This window comes from Leucoraja erinacea, chromosome 3 (genome assembly GCF_028641065.1).
Source record: "Leucoraja erinacea ecotype New England chromosome 3, Leri_hhj_1, whole genome shotgun sequence".
NCBI lineage: Eukaryota > Metazoa > Chordata > Chondrichthyes > Rajiformes > Rajidae > Leucoraja > Leucoraja erinaceus.
Genome location: NC_073379.1, coordinates 53,670,085 through 53,693,243, shown reverse-complemented (window position 1 = coordinate 53,693,243; position 23,159 = coordinate 53,670,085). Strand labels below are relative to the sequence as shown.

At 45.2% G+C, this 23,159-nt stretch overlaps 1 protein-coding gene across 1 annotated transcript in view; it reads left to right on the top strand.

Annotated features, from left to right (window-relative positions):
• kcmf1 (potassium channel modulatory factor 1) overlaps positions 1-23,159 on the top strand; it is a 106,135-nt gene that overhangs the window by 50,743 nt on the left and 32,233 nt on the right. The window contains exon 2 of the mRNA XM_055632695.1: positions 3,187-3,354. Within this exon, the coding sequence (XP_055488670.1) occupies positions 3,187-3,354 (168 nt within the window). The remainder of the gene's footprint in view (positions 1-3,186; positions 3,355-23,159) is intronic.

The window sequence follows — 23,159 nt, the reverse complement described above, 5'->3', positions numbered from 1 at the left end:
AATTATGTTGTGTCTTGGGTCTATTTGTTTGTAATGTATGGCTGCAGAAACGGCATTTCGTTTGGACCTCAAGGGGTCCAAATGACAATTAAATTGAATCTTGAATCTTGAATGAAAGTAAAGAGCATTCCCATCCTGAGTGTTAGATGAAAAAGAGCGATATACAATGAGACTCATGACGACCAAAGCTTTCGACTTGGGAGGGTGAGAGATGGATGGATGTTCTGTGTTCTATCTAATTTGAAGTTTATACATGTTATATATAATGCAGACAATCTAGTGGCCATGTCATCTAGAAAATCTTTTACCTTGACTGTTTGAACTCGGTGTTGAGAGAATATAAATATATCTGCTCTTATGGGCCAGGCATAAGATGGCCCAATTTTTGGAAAAGTTTGAATGTAAGATTTTTTAATGGAAAATATAATGGGCCTGAATTGTAGGATAACTACAGTACTGTAAGTTTTTATTATTTTATGTGAATAATTGTTCCCAACACAACATTTTATTCTACAAATAACAATTTTATTTTTTTTTAATCACGATTCCTGTTAGACACATGCACATTCTTTACCTTTCTTCATTAAACAGAAAGCAACAGGAATCTCCAGGCCTGTGTTGAAATCCAGGCAACCTTTTTTCATGTGGGCTTTGAATTAGGCGTCTACTCTGCCAATCAATCATAGCTGATCTATCTTTCCCTTTCAACATCATTCTCCTGTCTTCTCCCTATAACCCTTGACATCCTTGGTATCAAGAACCTGTCAATCTCTGCCTTAACAATACGCAATGAATTGTCGTCTGTGGCAATGAATTCCACAGATTCACCTTCCTCAGACCAAATAAATTCCTCCTCATCTCCATTATAAAGGTACATCCTTTTATTCTAGGACTGTGCCCTCTGGTCCTAGACTCTCCCACTCGTGGAAATACCCTCCCACATCCACTCTATCCAGAAGATAGACACAAAATTCTGGAATAACTCAGCGGGACAGGCAGGATCGCTGAATAGAAGGAATGGGTGACATTTTGGGTCAAGACCCTTCTGACTGAGAGTCAGGGGAGCGAGAGACACACAGAGATAAGGAGGGGTAAGGTGTGAAAATGGGTACGGTATTTCGCTTGGGCAGCTTACATCTAGCGGTATGAATATTGATCTCTAACTCTAACTAAGTAACCCTTGCTTTCCCTCTCTCTCTCCATCCCTCCTCCTTCCCTGTTCTTTGACCAGTCTGACAGTCCCGCTGATTACATTTTATCTCTGTTTGCTTTGTTGTAACCTTCTCTTAGCTAACAATGTTCTATTCTACATTTTCTTTGATCTACATCTCTTTTGATGTCTCTTTTTCACACCTTACCCTTCCTTATCTGTGAGTTACTCCAGCATTTTATGTCTAGCTTCGGTGTAAACCGTCATCTGCAGTTCCTTTCTACATCTCCACTCTAACCAAGCCTTTCACTGTTTGGTAAGTTTTAATGAGGTCCGCCCTCATGCTTCTAAACCCCAGCAAGTGCAAGCCCAGTGACGTCAAACGCTCATCATATGTTAACCCAATCATCCCCGGGTCATTCTCGTAAATGGGCCCTCCTTCTAAATGGATTCCTTCATTTTTTGCATGAGAAATATTTTCTGTGTTCAAAATATATGTTGATTCACAAGCCTGTGTAACTTTTCATTTGCAGCATGGTATTCCGATTACTTAAAAAAGCAGGCACATTGACAATCCCAATTATTTCATTACTTTTTACAACTCAATTTTCTTCTGAAGTTTTAAGGTTTAATAAAAATTACCCAAACATGAAGTTCATTGGTTTAAATTACTTTTTAAAATCCAGCTATTGAAGTAAATGTTTTAAGTTACATTTCTTTGTCGAATATTCATTTATGTTTGTTTTCGGAAAAAAATGATCTTTGCAAAAAAGTGATCTTTGAAGAAGTCTTAAGATGTTGAATTATCCACTGTGTCTTACAGAACTCCATGTTTTGTTTAACTAGCACTTCTGGAGAGTTTTATTGATCAAATTATTTGTGTGATACCCTGACTATCATACAAATTGCTTTGTCTTTGTGTTTACAGTCACTGTATTAGTTTTCAGTACCATATTCTTGTATCAAAGGTATTTTAGTCTTCTGTGACCATTCTGAACTCTTTCAAAAGAGTGGAAACAAAATAATCTACAGCATAATTTTTTTTTAAGTTGTGTAAGAAATAGTGGTCTCTGCTTTCTGTATAGGCCTGCAAGCCTGCACGAGTAAATCCATATCATCACTGGGAATCATTGCTCAGTTCAATGTACAACAATTTATTTTTTTATTTGTGAACGCTTCACATTGCTTCAAAATGTTTAAATAAAATTTACTTTAAAAAAATCTGTTGTAAATTGAACATATTATGTGCAAGAAGCTCAGACATAGTACTTATTACTTATCCCTACAGCCAAGACAATATCTGTGCTAATACCTAAGGCAGTAGCAGCTGTACAAAAGAGGCTTAAAATTGTTGACTTTTTATGAACACTATTGGAACAATTTGACTCTCTTGTAGCAGCCAATAGGAGCCATTCTGCATTTAGTCTGTGCTGGAACTGCCTTAGTAACTTGTTCTCTCACACGGCCATCACTTCAGTTTTTTTCCCAAACAGCTCCACCGGTAGCAATTTATTGTAGCCAATTAATTTACCAACCAGCACATCTTTGGCATGCAAGAAACCCATGTACCCAGAAAAAAAACCCTCACATGGACACGGGGTGAATATGCAAACTCTTTATAGACAGCACCCAAGGTCTGGATTGAATCCAGGATCTTGGATCTGTGAGGCAGAGTTGCTTACTGATACTCCAGCTTCAGCATAACAAATATTTTGGCCCTTAATGCTAGTTTTCTGCTAATGTGCTTGTTAATAATCAGATAAACAGCTATGAATATACTTTACATGAAGCTATGAACAATTGTACAGCAATATATATATATTTTTAAAGCTATGTTTGGTTTTCTCTGTGCAATAAGTTCCACTGGAGAACAACCAGGATTTTGGGATTATAAATGAGAAAAGTGAATGCAATACTTAATATCTAAATATTTGACTGTCTATTTTCTGTTCAAGCTAAATATAAGCTCTTTAGAAAACTGACAAAAAAATGTAAATGGAAAATTGACATTTTCTCTGGTTCCTCTTGTTTTCCAGGTGTCAGCTGTGATGCATGTTTAAAAGGAAATTTTCGAGGCCGCAGATATAAGTGCTTAATTTGTTACGACTACGACCTGTGTGCATCTTGTTATGAAAGTGGGGCTACTACTACAAGGCACACAACTGATCATCCAATGCAGTGCATATTAACAAGAGTAGACTTTGGTATGTATCTTTGAGAATGGCCTTGCGGGCATTTTTTTGTATGAATAAAATAATCATTCCTTAAGACTAAATGGAAAATAATAATTTTAGTATTGAGAGAATAATGGATGTTTGGTTATGTTCAGATTCCATTGTAATTAATAAAAAGTTTGGGATTAATAAAATTCTTTTGATAGCAAGATAGTTAGGGTTTAACATCTTATGTACCTCACACAAACCTATCTTGCCTCTAAGAACTTCAGGCTCAAATATTATTGTAGCATTTTAAATGTGACAAATTTAAATATATTTTATTTTATCAGTTAGTTTTATTTGATGCAAAATGAAATTAATGTTCAAAATAGTAAATTAGTGGGAGACAGATAATTGTACTGGATTAAACCATTAAAGGAGGAGTGACAGGTGGAGGGTCAAGTAGGGAGAGTGAGATAGGCATCCGTTAGCTACAATGAAAGTGCTACTGAATGCACCATGTGGTGAAACCTTGATAGGAATTGGCGTTTGTGATTTTTGTTAGGTCATGGCCAGAGGGGCATCTGTATTTTGAGTGATTCCTGCATGACAGTTATTGGATTTTTCTTCTTGGAGTTAGGGCTAGTAGGGGGTGATGGAGGTTAAGAACTGTTCATTACAGCAGGACTCTATTCCCTACTCCCAATTCCTCCGTCTACACCACATCTGCACCCAGGATCGGAGATGTCCTCATTCTTTCTTTAGGGAACGGGGGTTCCCCTCCTCGACTATAGACGAGGCTCTCATCAGGGTCTCCTCTATATCCCATAGCTCCGCTCTCACTCCCCATCCCCCCACCCGTAACAAGGACGGAGTCCCCCTTGTCCTCACCTTCCACCCTACCAGCCGTCACATACAACAGATAATCCTCCGACATTTTCGCCACCTCTAACGGGATCCCACCGCTGGCCACATCTTCCCATCTCCTCCCCTTTCAGCTTTCCGCAGAGACCGCTCCCTCCGTAACTCCTTGGTCAATTTGTCCCTTTCCACCCAAACTACACCCTCCCCTGGTACTTTCCCTTGCAACCGCAGGAAATGCTACACTTGTCGTTTTACCTCCCCCCTCGACTCCAAGGACCCAAGCAGTCTTTCCAGGTGAGGCAGAGGTTCACCTGCACCTCCTCCAACCTCATCTATTGCATCCGCTGCTCTAGGTGTCAACTGCTCTACATCGGTGAGACCAAGTGCAGGCTTGGCGATCGATTCGCCCAACACCTCCGCTCAGTTCGCATTAAACAACCTGATCTCCTGGTGGCTCAGCACTTCAACTCCCCCTCCCATTCTGAATCCGACCTTTCTGTCATCGGCCTCCTCCATGGCCCGAGTGAGTCCCGCCGCAAATTGGAGGAGCACCTCATATTTCGCTTGGGTAGTTTGCACCCCAGCGGTATGAACATTGACCTCCAATTTCAGGTAGTCCTTGCTTTCTCCCTCCTTCCCCTCCCCTTCCCAGCTCTCCCACAGCCTACTCTCTCCGCCTCTTCCTTTCTTGTTCCCGCCCACCCCCACATCAGTCTGAAGAAGGGTCTCGACCCGAAAAGTCACCTATTCCTTCTCTCCATAGATGCTGCCTCACCCGCTGAGTTTCTCTAGCATTTTTGTCTATCTTCGATTTTTCCAGCATCTGCAGTTCTCTCATTGCAGGATGGTTAATTATTGCAGTAAACTATGTAGAGTTAGCATTTGGGATTTTTGGAGTTGTTCATAATGCTTATGCAACACAAATCCTTACTAGCGATACTAAGAATACATTTGTGTTCCATGAAAGTTTTCTTCTTATGGCTATTGCTCATGCTTTCTGATGGAGTGTTTGGATTGAGGCGGCGGAGTTCATGGTTGCCATTATATGTAAGCCTTGAGCATGCGTGACATCAGTTTCTCGCAACATTGGGGATGAGGAGAGGATTACTTTGTAAATAAATATTATTGTTGGTGTAGATTACCCAAAGTTGGGGCTTGGGGTCTTGGTTTGTTTTGGTGTTTCTTCCACCCATGCCAATAAATATGCTGTGCTGTGTTTTACACTCAATTGTACTTCAAACTATACTTCTATAGTTACACTGTTATGTATTGTTTCTTTTTGTCAGCAGCAAAGTCTCATTAGAGTCAAGGTTCAGTCTTATGTCTGATTTTTCTTTAATACAATTTTTACTGCAATAATTATTTGACTGCCCTATAAGACATTCTCCAGCAATTCAATTTTTAAATTAGCTGAACACTGATTTCGATTGGCAATGGTTTCTGTTGGTTTTAATTGTTTCAGGGAGCAACAATTGATCGTCAGTTTATAAAGGAATTGCAGGGGTGTTTTAGCTGGGTGCTGTTGGAGTGTATAGTACCGAAAAATGAAATCATGATATTTTCATTCAATACCTTTGCAGTGCCACCTACTGTTGGATGTCACATGGAGCCTTGAGATAATTTTTTGGAATAATTAAAAGAGCAGTTTTCAAATTTATGTTTAAATTCTTAAAAGTTGACTTTCTATCAACTTTCAAAAGAGGGACGTTATGGCAGCTTAAAACGTAAATATTCAGAATAGTAGTGGCAGTTAATTAAACTAAACAAATCAAACATTTTGAGATCTTTGTTTCAATGGGTGCAGACTGGATTGTCAAATATTTGGTGGCCAACTTCAAGGTTTTATCTTTCAATAATGGTCTCTACGATTGAGGTTGGAGAGAGTATTATTCTATTTGAAGAATGTTGTTGTACATCCGATAGATAGCTAGTATTTAACTCCCGCCATAGTGGTGCCACTGGTTGAGAGAATGGGTATTGAATGGGTATAGTGCCCTCCATAATGTTTGGGACAAAGACGCATCATTTATTTATTTGCCTCTGTACTCCACAATTTGAGATTTGTCATAGAAAAAAATCACATGTGGTTAAAGTGCACATTGTCAGATTTTAAAAAAGAGTGGCGGCACCTGATAGCAACCCAAGATCACGACGAACCATCGGCTCTAGAGGGCGGCGTCTTAGTGGGGGAGGCGCGAGTTGTTATTTAAGGCCGGACAACGCCGAGCAACAGAAGGGGGCGCTGCACTGCAGCAGCCTCTACCCACAGCCTGTCTGTTATTTCAATCTTTTTTTATTTTTAGTTAGTCTAAAGTTTTGTGTTGGGGAAACTTTTACTTTTCTATGTGTGGGAGGGGGGCAGGGTAAGGGGGAAACTGATTCCCAGTCTCTTCCTGGCGGGGACGCGACTATTTCTCTGAGTCGCGTCCTCGCCCCCCAACTCGCGGCCTACCAGCTGGATTGGAGCGGCCTTTCCTGCCGAGGACCGGGAACCAGACCAGGGCTGCTACAGCGGCGGCGCAGCGCTGGAGTCACCGCGGAGCGGGCGATGCCTACCTGGGTCGCCGTTTGGAGCTCCGGAGCGTTGGGCCGCTGCTCCAACATCGTGGAGCTCTGGTGCGGAGAGCTTCCAACGCGGGCGGCGCTGAACAACATCGTGGAGTCCTGGGGCGCCTTGCAGAGGGCCTACAGCAGCAGTCTCCACCCGGCGCAGCCTGCGGGCTTTGGAAGCCGCCGACTCCGGTAGGAGGGGGCCGACTCTGGTGTCCACGCCTTGTATCACCCCGGCGAGCGGTCCTGGACATCGGGCCGCCCGTAGCTGCAACTGCGGAGGGCTTGGGGAGGCCCTGACCACGAGGAACAGTGGAGGAAGAGACTGACTTTGGTGCCTTCCCACACAGTGGGAAACTTTGATTCTGCTGTGTGGGGATGTTTTATGTTAAATTCTATAGTGTGTGTTCTTTATTCCCTTTTTGGCTTAATCCCTCCCTTCACCACCTCCAGTTTAAATTCCAGTTGGAATATTTTGGAGGACCCAAGAACCAAGAACGCCCGTGTCAGCTGAGGAGTAGGGAGCTGAATGCAGAAGAATAAACACGTCTAGAGCACACAACCTGTGTCTGACTAGTTTTTGGCTGGGCTCCTGCCAGTCCCCGCCACAATTGGTGACTCCAGGCGTCCAGGAGTGTAATCCTGGAACGGAAATAATTTTTTTTTTTTTAACGCATTCTGCTGCTGCCGCCTACAAGGCCAACGAGGCCGAACTCAACGCAGTCTCCCTGAAGCTGCCTACATTTTGGACCTCACAGCCGAGGGTTTGGTTTCGACAGGCCGAATCCCAATTTCACAACCGCGGCGTTACAGCTGGCGAGACTTGCTATCACTATGTGGTAAGCGCCCTTGACCAGCAGACGGCTGGTCGGGTCATTCCTTACCTGGATAACCCGCCGGTCGTGGGGAAATACACAAGCCTCAAGGAGCTGTTGCTCCAGATCTACGGGCCGAGCCGAATGCAGCGCGCCTGTCAGGTCCTAAACATGGGCGGGCTCGGCGACCGGATGCCCTTGGCCCTCATGAGCGAGATGCTTACGCTCATGGGCGACCACCTGCCATGTCCGCTCTTTGAATTCACCTACCTGCAGCAGTTGCCACGAGACCTCCGCCAGCAGTTCGTGGGGGAGAGCTTTGATGATCCCATCCGGCTAGCGGCCCGTGCTGATGAAGTGTGCATCTCTGACCAGCAACAGGTGGGCACGCTGCAATACCTGGAGCCGCTGGAACCCCCAGAATCGCTGGACCGGATTGATTCAACAACCAGGCTGGTCCAGCAACCCAGGACCACGACCTGGCAGGCCCAGAGACCCAGGACCACGCTCACAAGAGGGCCACGCCCACAGGAGCCACAGACAAGACAAATGGCACAGGAGAGGAAGATGGCTGAGCAGGACTCAGGAGATCCAATGAGAAGAATGTGGTGTTTTTACCACCAGCGCAGAGGTTCAGCAGCTCGCAAATGCCGCCAACCATGTTCGTTTCCGGGAAACGGCAGCGCCGGCCGCCGATAGTCACTGCGGTGGCCGGCAGGATCCATCGACTATACGTCTGGGACCGACGCTCGGGGCTTAAATTCGTGGTGGATACGGGGGCGGAGGTCAGCGTATTGCCCCCATCTGGACTCCATCTTCATGCTGGTAAGGGGGGCCCCCCATTAACTTCTGCGAATGGCAGTTCAATCCACACAGTTCCTGTAATTTTCGGCGCGTGCCATTTCACCTGGCCTTTCATCATCGCGGACGTGGCCCAGCCGCTGCGGGGGCAGATTTCTTGCGGACGCAGTCGCTCCTCGTGGACGTGAAGGGCCAACGTCTCATCCACGTGCCAACTTTTGAGAAGATCTCCTTGCGCCCCACTGCACCCACAGCACCGGTCAGCAACCCCATAGCGATGGTGGACAATGTCTACGCCCAGGTACTGGCTGAATTCCGGGACATTGTCACCCCCAAGTTCGGCTCGGCCAGTCTGAGGCACGGTGTCATGCACCATATTCTGACATCGGATCCACCGCTCCACGCTCACACCCGTAGGCTAGCTCCTGACAAGCTCCTCATAGCAAAGGTGGAGTTTCGGAGTATGGAGGCCATGGGTATCGTTCGACGCTCCAACAGCTCATGGGCTTCCCTGCTGCATATGGTGCCGAAGGTGTCCGGCGGTTGGAGGCCGTGCGGGGACTAATGCCGCCGTAACGAGGCCATGACCGCTGACCGTTACCCTAGTCCCCACATACAGGACTTCTCAGCACATCTGGCCGGTGCTAGGTTCTTCTCTAAGATCGACCTAGTCCGGGGACATCACCAGATCCTCGTGCGACCGGAGGATGTCCCCAAGACGGCAATTATCACCCCATTCGGGTTGTTCGAGTTCCTGCGGATGCCTTTCGGCCTCAAGAATGTGCAAGCCTTTCAGCGCCTGATGGACACCGTGGTGCGCGGGCTCGACTTCCTGTTTGTCTACTTGGACGACATCCTTGTGGCAAGTCGCTGGTGTGAGGAACACTGTGCCCACCTGCGTTTACTCTTCCAGCGCCTCAGTGACCATGACCTCGTAATTAACCCTGGCAAGTGCCAATTCGGCCTTCGGGCCATCAACTTCCTGCGGCATCGGGTGACACGGCACGGAGCAGTGCCTCTGCCGGACAGGGTTGAGGCAATCTGCCAGTTCCCATGGCCAGATACGGTACGTGGCCTCTGGGAGTTCGTAGGATGGTCACATTTTACCACCGGTTTGTTCCGGCGGCTGCCGAACCTTTGCGGACGCTTTTTCAGTTGCTGACGTGCAAGCAGCGGGAGACACAGTGGGACGCTGTTGCCATGGCGGCGTTTGAAGGGGTGAAGGAGGCCTTGGCTCGGGCGACTATGCTCGTGCATCTGTCGGCCAACGCCCCCACAGCGTTTACTGTGGATGCCTCGGACTCTGTGGTCGGCGGCATTTTGGAACAGTCCGTTAATGGCCGTTGGCGGCCTCTCGTCTTCTTTAGCCGGCACCTGAGGGTTGCGGAGCAGAGCTACAGCGCTTTCGACCGGGAGTTGCTCGCCTTACACCTCGCAGTGCGACACTTCCGGTAATTCCTCGAGGGCCGTTCATTTGTAGCCTTCACGGACCACAAGCCCCTCACATTTGCGTTAGCGAAGGTTTCGGATCCTTGGTCTGCCCGTCAGCAGCGCCAGCTGGCAGCTATTTTGGAGTATACAACAAACGCAGTTTACTGTTCTGGATGTCAGATGTGGGAGGTCATGGAGTCTGAGTGCCCTCCAGACGTCCACATCTGCGCCAGGTGCGTCGAGATGGGGCTCCTAAGGGACCGTGTTAGGAACCTGGAGCAGCAACTCGATGACTGTCTGTTCAGGGAGAGCGAGGAGGTCATAGAAAGGAGTTACAGGGAGGTGGTCACTCCAAGACCATGGGAGACAGAAAACTGGGTCACAGTTAGGAAGGGCAATGGGCAGAGGCAGGGACTGGTGAGTACCCCGGTGGCTGTACACCTTGAAAATAAGTACTCATGTTTGAGTAAGGGGGGGGAGACAGCCTACCTGGGGGCAGCGACAGCGGCCGGGCCTCTGGCACAAAGACTCCGAAGGGTAAGGAAAAGAAGAGGAGGGCAATTGTAATAGGGGACTCTATAGTCAGGGGTCGGATAGGCGATTCTGTGGACGCAGACAGGAGTCCCGGATGGTAGTTTGCCTCCCTGGTGCCAGAGTCAGGGATGTGTCTGAACGTGTCCAAGAAATCCTGAAATGGGAGGGAGAGGAGCCTGAGGTTGTGGTACATATAGGTACCAACGACATAGGTAAAAAAAAGAGAAGAGGTCCTGAAAGAAGAATTTAGGGAGTTAGGTAGAGAGTTAAGGAGAAGGACTGCAAAGGTAACAATCTCAGGATTACTGCCTGTGCCACGCGACAGTAGGAGTAGGAATGGAGCGAGGTGGAGGATAAATGAGTGGATGAGGGACTGGTGCAGTGGGTATGGATTCAAGTTTCTGGATCATTGGGACCTCTTTTGGGGAAGGTGCGACCTGTACAGAAAGAACGGGTTGCACTTGAACTCGAGGGGGACCAATATCCTGGCGGGGAGATTTGCAAAGGCTACTGGGGAGACTTTAAACTAGTATGGTTGGGGGGAGGGACTCACATTGGGAAAGCTAGCAGTCAGTGTGTGAGGCAGGAGGCAGAGAATGGTAGCACTCTGACCCAAAATGTAGGGGAGAGAGAAGAAAAAGACAATAAACAGAATAAGAGAGGGTGGGTTCCTTAAATGTGTATATTTTAATGCTAGGAGCATTGTAAGAAAGGTGGATGAACTTAGAGCCCGGATTGACACCTGGAAGTATGATGTTGTGGCGATCAGTGAAACATGGTTGCAGGAGGACTGTGATTGGAAACTAAATATTCCAGGATTTTGTTGCTTCAGGTGTGATAGAATTGGAGGGGCAAGAGGTGGAGGTGTTTCATTGCTTATCAGGGAAGATATTACAGCAGTGCTTTGGCAGGATAGATTAGAGGGCTCGACTAGGGAGGTTATTTGGGTGGAACTGAGAAATGGGAAAGGGGTAGCGACACTTATAGGGGTGTATTATAGACCGCCAAATGGGGAGAGAGAATTGGAAGAGCAAATATGTAAGGAGTTTGCAGATATTAGTAGTAAGCACAAGATAGTGATTGTGGGAGATTTCAATTTTCCACACATAGACTGGGAAACACATTCTATAAATGGGCTGGATGGGTTGGAGTTTGTAAAATGTGTGCAGGATAGTTTTTTGCAGCAATACATAGAAGTACCTACTAGAGAAGGGGCGGTGCTGGACCTCCTGTTAGGAAATGAGACGGGTCCGGTGGCAGAGGTATGCGTTGGGGAACAGTTCGGGACCAGTGATCACAATACCATTAGTTTCAATATAATTATGGAGAGGGTCAGCACTGGACCTAGGGTTGAGATTTTTGATTGGAGAAAGGCTAACTTTGAGGAGATGCAAAAGGATTTAAAAGGAGTAAATTGGGACAGTTTGTTTTATGGGAAAGATGTAGAAGAGAAATGGAGGACATTTAAAGGTGAAATTTTAAGAGTACAGAATCTTTATGTCCCTGTTCGGTTGAAAGGAAATAGTAAAAATTGGAAAGAGCCATGGTTTTCAAGGGAAATTGGACACTAGGTTCGGAAAAAGAGAGAGATCTACAATAATTATAGGCAGCATGGAGTAAATGAGGTGCAGTAAATGAAGAAAGAAATTAGAAAAGCTAAAAGAAGATATGAGGTTACTTTGGCAAGTAAGGTGAAAGTAAATCCAAAGGGTTTCTACAGCTATATTAATAGCAAAAGGATAACGAGGGATAAAATTAGTCCATTAGAGAGTCAGAGTGGACAGCTATCTGCAGAGCCAAAAGAGATGGGGGAGATATTGAACAATTTATTTTCTTCGGTATTCACCAAGGAGAAGGATATTGAATTATGTGAGGTAAGGGAAACAAGTAGACTAGCTATGGAAACTATGAGATTCAAAGAAGAGGAAGTACTGACACTTTTGAAAAATATAAAAGCGAATAAGTCTCCAGGTCCGGACAGGATATTCCCTAGGACATTGAGGGAAGTTAGTGTAGAAATAGCAGGGGCTATGACAGAAATATTTCAAATGTCATTAGAAACGGGAATAGTGCCGGAGGATTGGCGTACAGCGCATGTTGTTCCATTGTTTAAAAAGGGGTCTAAGAGTAAACCTAGCAATTATAGACCTGTTAGTTTGACGTCAGTGGTGGGCAAATTAATGGAAAGGATACTTAGAGATAATATATATAAGCATTGGATAAACAGGGTCTGATTAGGAACAGTCAACATGGATTTGTGCCTGGAAGGTCATGTTTGACTAATCTTCTTGAATTTTTTGAAGAGGTTACTCGGGAAATTGATGAGGGTAAAGCAGTGGATGTTGTATATGTGGACCAGTAAGGCCTTTGACAAGGTTCCTCACGGAAGGTTGGTTAAGAAGGTTCAATTGTTGGGTATTAATGGTGGAGTAGCAAGATGGATTCAACAGTGGCTGAATGGGAGATGCCAGAGAGTAATGGTGGATGGTTGTTTGTCAGGTTGGAGGCCAGTGACTAGTGGGGTACCACAGGGATCTGTGTTGGGTCCACTGTTGTTTGTCATGTACATCAATGATCTGGATGATGGTGTGGTAAATTGGATTAATAAGTATGCAGGTGATACTAAGATAGGTGGGGTTGTGGATAATGAAGTAGATTTTCAAAGTCTACAGAGAGATTTATGCCAGTTGGAAGAGTGGGCTGAAAGATGGCAGATGGAGTTTAATGCTGATAAGTGTGAGGTGCTACATCTTGGCAGGACAAATCAAAATAGGACGTACATGGTAAATGGTAGGGAATTGAAGAATGCAGTTGAACAGAGGGATCTGGGAATAACTGTGCACAGTTCCCTGGAAGTGGAATCTCATGTAGATAGGGTGGTAAAGAAAGCTTTTGGTGTGCTGGCCTTTATAAATCAGAGCATTGAGTATAGAAGTTGGGATGTAATGTTAAAATTGTACAAGGCATTGGTGAGGCCAATTTTGGAGTATGGTGTACAATTTTGGTCGCCTAATTATAGGAAGGATGTCAACAAAATAGAGAGAGTACAGAGGAGATTTACTAGAATGTTGCCTGGGTTTCAGCAACTAAGTTACAGAGAAAGGTTGAACAAGTTAGGGCTTTATTCTTTGGAGCGCAGAAGGTTAAGTGGGGACTTGATAGAGTCTTTAAAATGATGAGAGGGATAGACAAAGTTGACGTGTCTGTGGGTCGTTTGAAACCGGACCACTTGGACCTGAGCGAGCTAGTCCATGTGGCTCAACCTCCCCGTCGCGGGCGTCTGTCGTCCCGGGCACCCGGAAAATCTCCCGAACCGAGCAAGCCCCCAGGGTGCGGGATTGTATTTACGCATTCGGGCCGCCTCGTGCGACGTCCTGTGCGGTTCGGTGCCTCTGGTTCTGGGGAGGGTCATGTGGCGGCACCTTATACCAACCCAAGGTCACGACGAACCATCGGCTCTAGAGGGCGGCGTCTTGGTGGGGGAGGCGCGAGTCATGGGGTCGGTATCTGAGTTGTTATTTAAGGCCGGGCAACGCCCGTCTCAGCTGAGGAGTAGGGAGCTGTATGCAGAAGAATGAACAATTCTAGAGCACACAACCTTTTTGGCTGGACTCCTGCCAGTCCCCGCCACAAAAGGCCATTTTTATACAGTTTGGTTTCACCGCGTAGAAATTACAGCAGTGTTTATACATAGTCCCCCCCCCCCCCATTTCAGGGCACCATAATGTTTGGGACACAGCAATGTCATGTAAATGAAAGTAGTCATGTTTAGTATTTTGTTGCATATCCTTTGCATGCAATGACTGCTTGAAATCTGCAATTCATGGACATCATCAGTTGCTGGGTGTCTGCTCTGGTGATGCTCAGCCAGGCCTGTATTGCAGCCATCTTTAGCTTATGCTTGTTTTGGGGGCTAGTCCCCTTCAGTTTTCTCTTCAGCATATAAAAGGCATGCTCAATTGGGTTCAGATCGGGTGATTGACTTGGCCACTCAAGAATTGACAATTCTTTAGCTTTGAAAAACTCCTTTGTTGCTTTAGCAGTCTGTATGGGATCATTGTCTTGCTGTTGAATGAACGGCCGGCGAATGAGTTTTAAGGCATTTGTTTGAACTTGAGCAGATAGGATGTGTCTAGACACTTCAGAATTAATTATGCTACTACCATCAGCAGTTGTATCATCAATGAAGATAAGTGAGCCAGTACCTTCAGCAGCCATACATGCCCAGGCCATAACAACCCCACCACTGTGTTTCACAGATGAGGTGGTATGCTTTGGATCTTGGGCAGTCCCTTCTCTCCTCTATACTTTGCTCTTGCCATCACTCTGAAATAAGTTAATTTTCGTCTTCTTGGCAAACTAACCTGGCCATCCTATTTTTGCGGCTAACCGGTGGTTTGCATTTCGCAATGTGGCCTCTGTATTTCTATTCATGAAGTCTTCTGCGGACAGTGATCATTGACAAATCCACACCTGACTCCTGAAGGGTGTTTCTGATCTGTCGGACAGGTGTTTGGGGATTTTTCTTTATTATAGAGAGAATTCTTCTGTCATCAGCTGTGGAGGTCTTCCTTGGCCTGCCAGTCCCTTTGCGATTAGTAAGTTCACCAGTGCTCTCTTTCTTCTTAATGATGTTCCAAACAGTTGATTTTGGTAAGCCTAAGGTTTGGCTGATGTCTCTAACAGTTTTATTCTTGTTTCTCAGTCTCATAATGACTTATTTGACTTTCATTGGCACAACTTTGGGCCTCATGTTGTTAAACAGCAATAAAAGTTTCCAAAGGTGATGGAAAGACTGGAGGAAAGACGAGGTGCTGAGAGCTCTCTTATACCTGCATTAAGGAGGCAATTAAACACACCTAAGCAATAACAAACACCTGTGAAGCAATGTGTCCCAAACATTATGATGCCTGTATGTATAAACACAGCTGTAATTTCTACATGGTGAAACCAAAAGGTATAAAAATACCCTTTAATAATATCTGACAATGTGCACTTTAACCTCATATGAATTTTTTTTCTATTACAAATCTCAAATTGTGGAGTACGGAGGCAAATAAATAAATGATGGGTCTTTGTCCCAAACATTATGGAGGGCTGTAAAAAAAATGCCAGCTAATCTTAATCTCTTCAAGGCTAAATGACCATGTTTTTAATCATCGTATTTAAAAGTTGTCTGTTTAGTGTGCGCATCTTCTCTCTGAAAATTGTCCATTGAACATTGAGATTACTTGGTTGTGTTTAGAAATATTGAAATTCCGGACGGTTAGTTTTCATAGAGTGAATATAATTTTAATGCAGCATATAAACGATGGATACAAAAATAATAATAAGGTAAACCATTTTCTGTGGGTATTGTTGAAAAACAGAAATTCTATTTGTAGTCACCTTCTCTGCAGATGATTGACATACTAATTGGATCAAGAAAAGTAGAATTAACTAAAATTGTGCTTCAAATTTCAATTTGCATTTTTGGGCCTCAGTTTATATATGTACACATTTTAATCTTTTCAAATTTAAGATTAAAAGTTCACCAGTAAACCCAAAGATTGCCAAGAAGTTCAGACTTTTGTTTTTGAAACCTTGGGTTATTTGGATTGTAAAGCATATTGATTTACTTAGTTCTCCTCCATGGATTGGAATCAAATTGATACCCGAGGAAATATATTCTAAATTGAAAAAGACTGTTTATGAGCTACTCCTATACAAAGAAGAAAAGTTGAAAATGCCACATGGGAGGGCTATATACGAATGCATCTTAAACATAGAACAGTACACACCAGGAATAGGCCCTTAAGCCCACTATGTCTATTCTGAACATGATATCAAGTTAAACTCGTTAATCTCCTGTGCCTGCATGTGATCCACATCCCTCTTTTCCCTGATATTCATGTGCCTATTTAAAAGCCTTTTAAACTCCAATATCATATCGACTTCCATCACCACCTCTAGCAACATATTCCATGCACCTGCCACTGACTCTTTTAAAAGCTCCCTTTCCGTTGCTCTTGTTTCCGTTGCTCTTGTTTCCCTTTTACCTATACATATAATTCCCATTTAAAAATTGCTATTGGTGACGATTCCATTTGTTTCATGGCATTGCATTCTGCTTGTTATAAAAAGTGACTTTAAAACAATTTCTCATTTACCCATCACAAAAACCCTTCGTGCTCTTTCTCCCACCGTCGCCTAATTCCCCGAACAATACTTTTGCCAGTTATCTCAATATATGCATCTGGCTGGTTTCTGTATCAATTTATAATTTTGAACCCGGACAATTTTGACCTGAACAGGTTTCGTGAGTGGGCAGATGCATGTCAGGTGCAGTTTAATGTGGATAAATGTGAGGTTATCCACTTTGGTAGCAAAAACAGGAAGGTAGATTATTATCTAAATGGTGTCAAGTTGGGAAAAGGAGAAGTACAACTGGATCTGGGGGCCCTTGTTCATCAGTCAATGAAAGTAAGCATGCAGGTACAGCAGGCAGCGAAGAAAGCGAATGGCATGTTGGATTTTGCAACAAGAGGAGTTGACTATTGGAGCAAAGAGCTCCTTCTAAGGCTGTACAGGGCCCTAGTGAGACCACATCTGGAGTATTGTGTGCAGTTTTGGTCCCCTAATTTGAGGAAGGACATTCTTGCTATTGAGAGAGTGCAACGTAGGTTTACAAGGTTAATTCCCGGGATGGTGGGACTGTCATATGCTGAGAGAATGGAGCGGCTGGGCTTGTATACTCTGGAATTTAGATGAATGAGAGGGGATCTTGTTGAAACATATAAGATTATTAAGGATTTTGTTGAAACATATAAGATTATTAAACATGTTCCTGATGTTGGGGGAGTCCAGAACCAGGGGCCACAGTTTAAGAATAAGGGGTAATCCATTTAGAACGGAGAAGAGGAAACACTTTTTCACACAGAGAGTTGTGAGTCTATGGAATTCTCGGCTTCAGAGTGGAGGCCAGTGTTATCTGGATACTTTCAAGAGAGAGCTATATAGGGCTCTTAAAGATAGCGGAGTCATGGGATATGGGGAGAAGAGAGGAACGGGGTACTGATTGGGGATGATCAGCCATGTTCACATTGAATGGCGGTGCTAGTTCGAAGGGCCGAATTGCCTACTCTGGCACCTATTGTCTATTTTCTATTGTCTATTGAACCCCCGTTAACTTACACTCCCAGCTGTTCTTGTCTCAAAACACTCATTGCTTATGCCATTCTGGTAAATCTCTGCTTTATCCTTTTCAGTATGTTGGTAAATGTTGAGCCCCAAATTGGATAATGCTACAGCAGAAGCCTAATCAGTAAACGTTTTCCATGTACTCCCTTGCTTCTGTATTCCATGTGTCTGTAAAGCCAGAGTTCCATTGTTTTCTTAAAGTTGCAATAGCTTCTCTTCATTTTTTGTCTCCTTAATTTATTGCATTAAAACTTAAATGCCACTTATCTGCCTGTATCTTCCTGACATCTGGTGCTAACCATCACACTTTTGACTTTGTATTATTTTAAAGTATTGAAATTAATTATGATCTGCCAAAGTCTCGTTCAAAATATGGATCAAAATATATGTATTAAAAAGAACACCTATCCCTCCAGTATGATAAACCACTGTTTGCTTCTGCCAGCTCGCAGTGCATTACGAATCCATATTACCAGGGGCTTTGGTTATGGCTTCATCAATTAGAAACACTTGAAGGTCTTTTGAATGTCAGTATACACATCATTTAGCCTTCCCCGTTATTTCATGGAAGGTTTATCAGATCTGAATTGTATTTAAATCCACCATTGTCAATTATTATAAACTGTTTGTGGGGGGGGGTTTGTCGCAGTGTGGGGGGGGGGGGGCAGTTGTCGGGGAGGGGGGAGTTGTGGGGGCGGGGGGGGTGTGTGTGGGCTGGGGGGCTTGTGGGGGTGAGGGGTGTGTGGCTGGGGTGGGTTGTGCGGGGAGAGGGGTGTGTAGGCGGGGGGAGTGAGCTCAGAGAAAAAAGGGGGGAAGAGCCATGGGGGAGAGGGGGGAGGAGCCAGCGAGGGGGACCAGAGGGGTGGTGGCTGGAATTAGCGGGCGCTGGTCGTTCTCCGCCGGGATCAGTCTCTGCTTTCTGTTTGGCGACATCTCCGACTACGGGCTGGCTGGGCCTCTGACTCTGGGCTGGGCTTGGCTGGGTCTCCGACGCTGGGCTGGGTTGGGTCTCCGGCGCTGGGCTGCTTGGGGCTGCTACTTCGGGTCCCTCCGAAAATTGTGTCCGGTTGGAAACCTCCGCCGGCCATCCTCAGCTCCAGTAAAGATGCGATGGGACTGGAAGGGGGGGAGTGACAGGGGAAGAGACTAATCCGCGCGGCGCTGACTGGCAGGAGAAGAGATCGATCTGCGCATGCGCGATTTTAAAGATTTTTAAACCTCGCTAACTTTTACGACATTCAACCGATCGGAATGAAACTTGGTGCACTCGCAGCACAGGAGAACAGGAGAGAACTGGCAAAGAATCGTAGTGCTATCGCAAACCTCTAGCGCTACGAACCGAAAGACTGCCAAGCCGGAAGATAACAAGATCAAAGTTTTAGTTATGTATAGATAGATGGAGTGGCCTAGCGGATCACCTAGGGACTTAAAACACTCTAGATGGCAACCTACCACTTTCTCAAAGCACTTGGGTGATCCCATACCCAGTTTATTCCTGTTCACATCCACATGTTATCTAACTGGGATTACTGGATTGCAATCATCAACAAAATTAGATTTGTTCCCCCACCCTTTCCTTTTTTTTTTTTAACATAATTGCGCCTCATCCTTTGCCCCTTTTTGATGCATGCTATTTCATGATTGTTATGTTATCTAATCCAGTGCCACATTGACTGTTATAAAAATTATTTAAATCAGAAGAGGCATACTATAGAAAAGGCACCATCAGTCCAGGAAATTTGCCTTGCTGCTCTTCTTTGTAATCTAGAAAATAGCATAATTTTAACCTGACTTTGGATACATACAAACATGAGAACTCAAATCAGATTTCTGAGTACCTATCGCTTTCACTGAAAGGATGAGCAATTTACTTAAACTTGATATGCCCATAGAAATACATTTATGTTGGGAAGGGTATATTGTCAATAAAATGGTCATAATGGTTGATTATATCTTGAGGGCTGAGCGGTTTGTCAATTGTTTCATGAGTATTCTTGGTGGAAACACTTGTAGATGCATTTATCTTGAATTCATGATGAGTTTACAAGATAAGTTTCAATTGTTTTGATATAGGACGTATTATTCGGTGGATCCTCCGATATATGTGATCATTCCGGGAACATGTTAGTAATGAGTACAGTGCCACAGCTAATAAGAGTTGCTGTCTCAAGACTTCAGTGACCCTTGTTCAAACCTGACCCTTGGTACTGTGTGTGTAGAATTTGCATATTCTGACTGTGATTCTGTGGGTGTCTTTGAGATGCTCTGGTCTTCTCCCACATCTCAAACACATGCAGGTTGATTGACCACTGCAAAATTGCCTTGGCCTCTGGTGTGTAGGTAAGGGGCAGAATTTTGAGTGGGGGGGGGGGGGGGTGAGTTGATCTGGACTCGGGGCTGAAATATTGGCCACCAATGTCATGAACAGAGATGGGGGAAAAGTGTGGAATATTAGCTATGCATTCTTGATGTCAGTCATCAAAATAACACATGACATATAGCTATTCACATGGCCTCTCCTGGGGAACTATAGGATTGTTAACATTTAAATTGCGAAATTGTGAATCGAATGCCCATCAGCTCAAAAAAAATTTAATTGATGAAGCAATTGATGTCATAAATAATTATTTTTTTAGGTATACTTTGGCTGAGATGGCATTGATTGTGGCTTGCAGCAGAGTTGGCCATCAAAGCTTATGTTAATTATGATTCTAGTCAGTGAAAAGCTGTCCCTGAGCTTCATTCATATTCACCTGTCTGCTTGGTGATGCACTTGATAAACTGCTATCTTGATGCTTAAAATGGATGCCTTACTTGCAGAGTTCAGTGCATTTGTCCACGTTCAGGCCAGATTTAATGAAATCTGGAGCTGAATTGTGTAGTGGAATCCAAATCAACAGCATAAGGGCAGGCTATAGGTGAGGAAGATTGATTCCTGAGATGGTGGTTTAGTCATGTGAGGAGATATTAAGCAGATGCTCAAATTCCGAAGAATGAAGTATGATCTCATTAAAACATGAAAATGAGTGTGGGGCTTGACGGTAAATGTGACAATGGGTGTTTTCCATGGCCGAGATGTACAGACCAGGGGTCTGTATGGTTATTTTTAGTGGACTAGACTAAGTGGGACCCGATGGGTCCCAGTCACACGGGAGGCCTGGTCCCCCAACGCAACCCATTCCCCAACGCAATATTCCACCTCTCACCCATAGCCCCTAACTGCACAGGCGCGGCTCATTTCCCCATATCCCTGAGCACTCCCTCCCACTCCTCTTCATGTGTGGGAGGGGAGGGGGGGGAAGTGGGTGTGTGACGGGGGGTGGGTATGGAGTGGGAGGGGAGGATGGGTGTGGGGTGGGAGGGGGGTGTGGGGTGGGAGGGGAGAAGGGGTGTGTGTGGACGGGGAGGTGTAGTGGTATGTGTGGGGGGGGGGGGGGGGGGGGAGGGGTGTGGGGGCTGGGGGGTTGAGGGGGTGTGGGCGGGGGGAGTTGTGGGGAGAAGGGTATGTGGGCGAGGGGGGGAGTTGGGGCAGAGGGGCGTGTGGGCGGGGGGAGGGGGAGTGAGCTTGGAGAAAAGACGCGGAGGAGTCAGCGAGAGGGGGGCATCACGGGGGAGGAGGCCAGCAAGAGGGAGCAGAGGGGTAGTGGCTGGAATTGGCAGTGTGATGGGGACTCACAGTGGGCGCTGGTCGCTGGTCTTTCTCCACCGGGATCATAGTCTTCGCTTTCCGTTTGGCAACATCTCCGACTCTGGGCTGGGCTGGGTCGCCGACGCTGGGCTGGGTCTCCGACGCTGGGCTGCTTGGGGCTGGGCTGTTTCGTGTCCCTCTGAAAATTGTGTCCAGTTGGAAACCTCCACTGGCCATCCTCAGCTCAGGTAAAGACGAGATGGCGCAGGAAGAGGCGGACCGTCCCGGTGAGTGACAGGGGAAGAGACTAACCCGCACGGCGCTGGAAGGGAGGAGAAGAGATTGATCTGCGCACGCGTGGTTTTTAAGGTTTTTAAACCTCACTAACTTTTACGACATTCAACCGATCGGAACAAAACTTGGTGCACTCGCAGCACAGGAGAACTGTGAGAGAACTGGTAAAAAATCGTAGCGCTATCGTGAACCATTTTTGCGCAAATGGAAAGACCACACAAACCAGAAGATAACAAGTTTTAGTTATTTATAGATAGATAGATTATGTGCCGCAGCAAGGCGCTACCTTCATCGCTCTGTCAATCTGTGTCGTCACATACAGGGGACTGTGTACCTGCACCCCTAGGTCTCCCTGTTCTACTATACTCTTCATTACCCTGCCATTTGCTGTGCAAGTCATTTCCTGGTTTAACGTTCTGAAATACAACACTTCTTGCTTGTCCGAGTTAAATCCATCTGCCATTTCTTGGCCCTTCTCCCCAGATGATCTATATCCTGTTGTAATTTTTCACAACCACCTTCAATGTCGACTGTTACCTGCAAGCATACTAACCATGTTAACAACATTGTCATCCTAATCATTAATATCATAGCATACACTTGTCACATGTCTACATATGGAAATAATTAGCTGGAGTTAATAGCCAAAGTGAATGCGGATGCTTTGCTCCCTATTAATGGCGGGTAAGCGCCTGTTGATGTGGTGCAAGGTGCTATTATCTGGTGCAGGTGCAATATACTGCTTCAGCACTGCAGCAGTCATGTGAGCTGTCTTCTGTTACATCTGGAGATCCACAGTGGGTCATGTCATTCAGGTTGTGATGTACAGATCTTCAGAAAAAGTGGGGAAGCGTAGGGGATAGAATGTATCTAACATAACACTCATTCTGATAGCCACCTTTGCATCAAGGTATATGTAGAGGCTGATTATGCAAACACCAATTCTCATTTCATGCTGAGGTTTTTGCTTCTCTGATGATGCTGAAAAAGTTATTTTTCTTAACTACTAAACCAGGTTCGCTTCTTAATAAACAGACACCACACAAACTGTTTGGTAGACCAGTTCAAAACTTTACTTATTATCGGCCGATAGAAGGGAGGGAGAATTCCAGTCAAGTGACCATTGCAGACACTTGACCGTTCTCCGTCCACCTCCCTGAACAACAGAATTACATTGCCTTAAATAGGGTTTTTTGTCCCCTTAGCACATTCCACATACATTAGTCATGGTCAGAGGTACAGGAAAAGGTTTCCACAGAATGCATCACATCAAAGGCATTTGTTTACATGGTACAAGATATACTAAAAACATTGGCCATTTGTTTTGGGTCGTTTTATCTCCAAAGAGATCACCCTAGCTCTTTCGCTGCTTCCTCTCTGTCACTTGGTCCCTCATAAACACAGGCCATTTGGTTTATGGCATCTTATCTTTCCACTTCCCTGGTTCCTCTCTCGTCACTTCGCCCCTCATAAACATAGGCCATTTGGTTTATGGCATCTTACATCAAAGAGATCTCTCTAGCTTCTCCTCTCTGCTTGTCACTTGGGAGACAATGTTACAGGATTTATTATCTCACACACCCCAACCTAAGGCAAGCCTAATTTGACACTAAATATAAGCTGTAAGCTAGCCCAGAAGCCAATTTAATATCTTCTTATATTTTTAACTAAAATTCGGCTTCATCAATGCAAAGGATGGGCCTAGCCATGTTGCTACACAATGTTTTATTCAATTGGACCTTGCTGCACCACCTGAA